Source organism: Octopus bimaculoides, chromosome 15 (genome assembly GCF_001194135.2).
Source record: "Octopus bimaculoides isolate UCB-OBI-ISO-001 chromosome 15, ASM119413v2, whole genome shotgun sequence".
In the NCBI taxonomy this organism is placed as follows: domain Eukaryota; kingdom Metazoa; phylum Mollusca; class Cephalopoda; order Octopoda; family Octopodidae; genus Octopus; species Octopus bimaculoides.
The window spans coordinates 13,420,646-13,423,591 of record NC_068995.1 but is presented as its reverse complement, the minus strand read 5'-3'; the positions used below and the strand labels follow the sequence as shown (position 1 = coordinate 13,423,591).

Sequence of the window (2,946 nt, the reverse complement as noted above, 5' to 3'; positions counted from 1 at the left end):
TACTTATTGACTTTGGAACAACAATACAAACAGTAAAAATAATAATAATTTTTAACATTGACACTTTATTTTATTAACCCCAGAGAGGTGTACGGTAAAGTTGACCCTGGCAAGAGAGTTGAACTTTAAATGTAAATGGTCATAATCAAATACCAAAAATGATATGATTTCTCATCAATTCAATGCCACAAATGTGGAAGGAAAGGATACAGTTGACAGAATTGACCCCAGTAGCAGCAAGCTGGCAGAAACGTTAGCACGCCGGACGAAATGCTTAGCAGTATTTCGTCTGCGGTTACGTTGTGAGTTCAAATTCTGCTGAGGTCGACTTTGCTTTTCATCCTTTCAGGGTCAATAAATTAAATACCAGTTATGCACTGGGGTCGATGTAATTGACTTAATCCCTTTGTCTATCTTTGTTTGTCTCCTCTATGTTTAGTCCCTTATGGGCAATAAAGAAATAAGAATTGACCCCAGTATATGGCAGGTATTTATTTCATCAGATCTAGAAGAATGCAAAGCAAAGTTGATTCTGGTGACAGTAAATAGACATAGATCTTTTATCTTTCATTTGTGTGTCATTAGATTGTGGCCATGCTGGGGCATCTCCTTGAAGGATTTCAGTCAAACAAAATGATCTCGGTACTTATTTTTCTTTAAAGCCTGGTACTTATTCTATCATCTCTCGTTTGCTGAACTGCTAAGTTATGGGGACATAAATACACCTACACTGGTTGTCAGATGGTGATGGGGGACAAACACAGAGGCAAAGACACACACACACACATGACAGGCTTCTTTCTGTTTCTGTCTACCAAATCCACTCACAAGGCTTTGGTCAGCCTGAGGCTATAGTAGAAGACACCTGCCCAAGGTGTCATGCAGTGGGAATGAAGCTGGAACCATGTGGTTTGGAAGCAAACTCCTTACTGCAGAACCACACCTGCACTTAGATAAAAACAAAGGTACTTAGCCCCTCATTCTAAAGTAATAACAAAAATCTCAATCATCAGATAATTACCATATTTTCCATGGCCGTCTCTCATGCTTAGGCTCACAAAATCTTTTGGCTGAAATGGAAGAAGAAAAGAAAGTTACAGTAAATTAGAAAACTGAATTATATTACTTAGCATATATTATAACGAATTCTAGCATGGAAGGCAGATGTTAAACAATGATGATGATGATGACTACATGTGAAATTCATTCATTTAGTGCTGTTAGCTAGACTTGATGGAAATGATAGCCAAATCTACCTCAAATAACATTATGCTGTAACACGAAGGGGTGTTGAAAAGTTCCTGATAGTTGGTACTATTGAGGTCACGAGATTGAAGTTTGAGCCCAATTGTGCTATTTTTCTTTCTCACTTTACAGTGTAAGTATGGCTGCTCCACTAGCAATGTGCACCGAAAAAGAACAAAAAGCAGGGATCTGAGAGATGGTAATGGTGAAGTGGTTCACCATTACCATCTCTCGAGCTTGCTGAATTTTCATGCTTCATGCTTCACCAGCCTCTTTTAAACTTCTTGATCCACTCATACACACCTCTATGCGGTAGTGCACTGTCCCCATACTGTGCTAAAGGTCTCCAATTATTTTCAGTACAAGAAGAACTGTCTTGAAAGTAATGACAGCCTTTGAGAAAGAGGGAAAAACCTCCTCATTGAAACAAAACTCTGGAAGAAAACCAAAACTTTCCGATAGGGATTGTCGGACTCTTACATGAATTATTAGAAAGGATCACAAAAGTACAGCTCCCCAAATTACTGCAGAGCTTAATGACCACCTCGAGAACCCAGTTTCCACAAAAACTGTTTGCCGGGAGCTGCACAAGCTGGATTTCACAGGAGGGCTGCAATCTACCAAATCCACACTCGAGGCTCTAGTAGAACACTTACTCAAGGTGCCATGCAGTAGGACTGAACCCGGAACCATGTGGTTGAGAAGTAAGCTTCTTACCACACAGCCACGCCTGTACCTAAATGTAAAGAATTCTTTAATAGATTATAAATAAAATGAGGCTTGGTTTACCAGCTGATGTTCAGAAATAAGTAATTCTGAGTACTGGAAAATGGAACCTTTCAGTTATGCATATACATATATGAGGGGCTGCTGAAAAGTTTCTGATTTTAAGGGTATCATGAAAGGCTTGGTCGGAGTCCCAAACTTCCTAATTCTCTTGGAGGGCTTGGAAAAACTGAAGGACCACTGCAATAAGTGTGTGAATCTGAGAGGGGAATATGTTGAATAAAATCCTAATTAACTGATATAATTCCAGTGTTTTCCTTTACCTAAAGCCAGGAACTTAACCCCACTTTTGTATGTATGTGTGTGTATATATATATGTATGTATGTTTATATATGTATGTATGTATATATATATATTAGTGTGTACTGAAAAGTTCCTGCCTTTAAGGGTATCATGAAAGACTTGGTTGGAGACCCAACCTTCTTTGTTCCTTTTACAGGGTTTAGAAAAACTGAAGGACCGCTGCAATAGGTGTGTGAATCTGAGAGGGGAATACATTGAATAAAATCCTAATTAACTGATAAAACTCCTGTATTATCTTTTACCCAAAGCCAGGACCTTTTCATCCTTCCCCTTCATAAATATATGTATGTCCGAATGTGAGTACATTTGCATCTCCTTGCCTTGACATCAAATAATTTCATAAATGAAAATTATCCTTTTCCATTATTCAGCTTGAAGATGTTTGGCTATAGGAAAATATTGTGTCAATAAACTCAGGCAAGTATAGAAAAGTGAACATTAAAATTATGATGAATACAATACACGTCTATTATATTTCATGAGTGTGCCCATGAGAGAGATTGTATTGATTATAGTCATTTTACTATTTAGTAGTAAAATATAAAGCTGATACAGAAATAGCTAAAGAACAGAATATCCCAAGTCGCTGTTCATAAGCTGCTTTGTAGTTT

The 2,946-nt window shown here is 37.8% G+C and overlaps 1 protein-coding gene across 2 annotated transcripts in view; it reads right to left on the bottom strand.

The window, feature by feature from the left end:
* Nucleotides 1-2,946, bottom strand: part of LOC106874662 (store-operated calcium entry regulator STIMATE) — a 102,966-nt gene that overhangs the window by 34,549 nt on the left and 65,471 nt on the right. For both annotated transcript variants that reach the window (XM_052973179.1, XM_014922459.2), the window contains one exon: nucleotides 1,022-1,070. In XM_052973179.1, coding sequence (XP_052829139.1) covers nucleotides 1,022-1,070 — 49 coding nt within the window. The remainder of the gene's footprint in view (nucleotides 1-1,021; nucleotides 1,071-2,946) is intronic.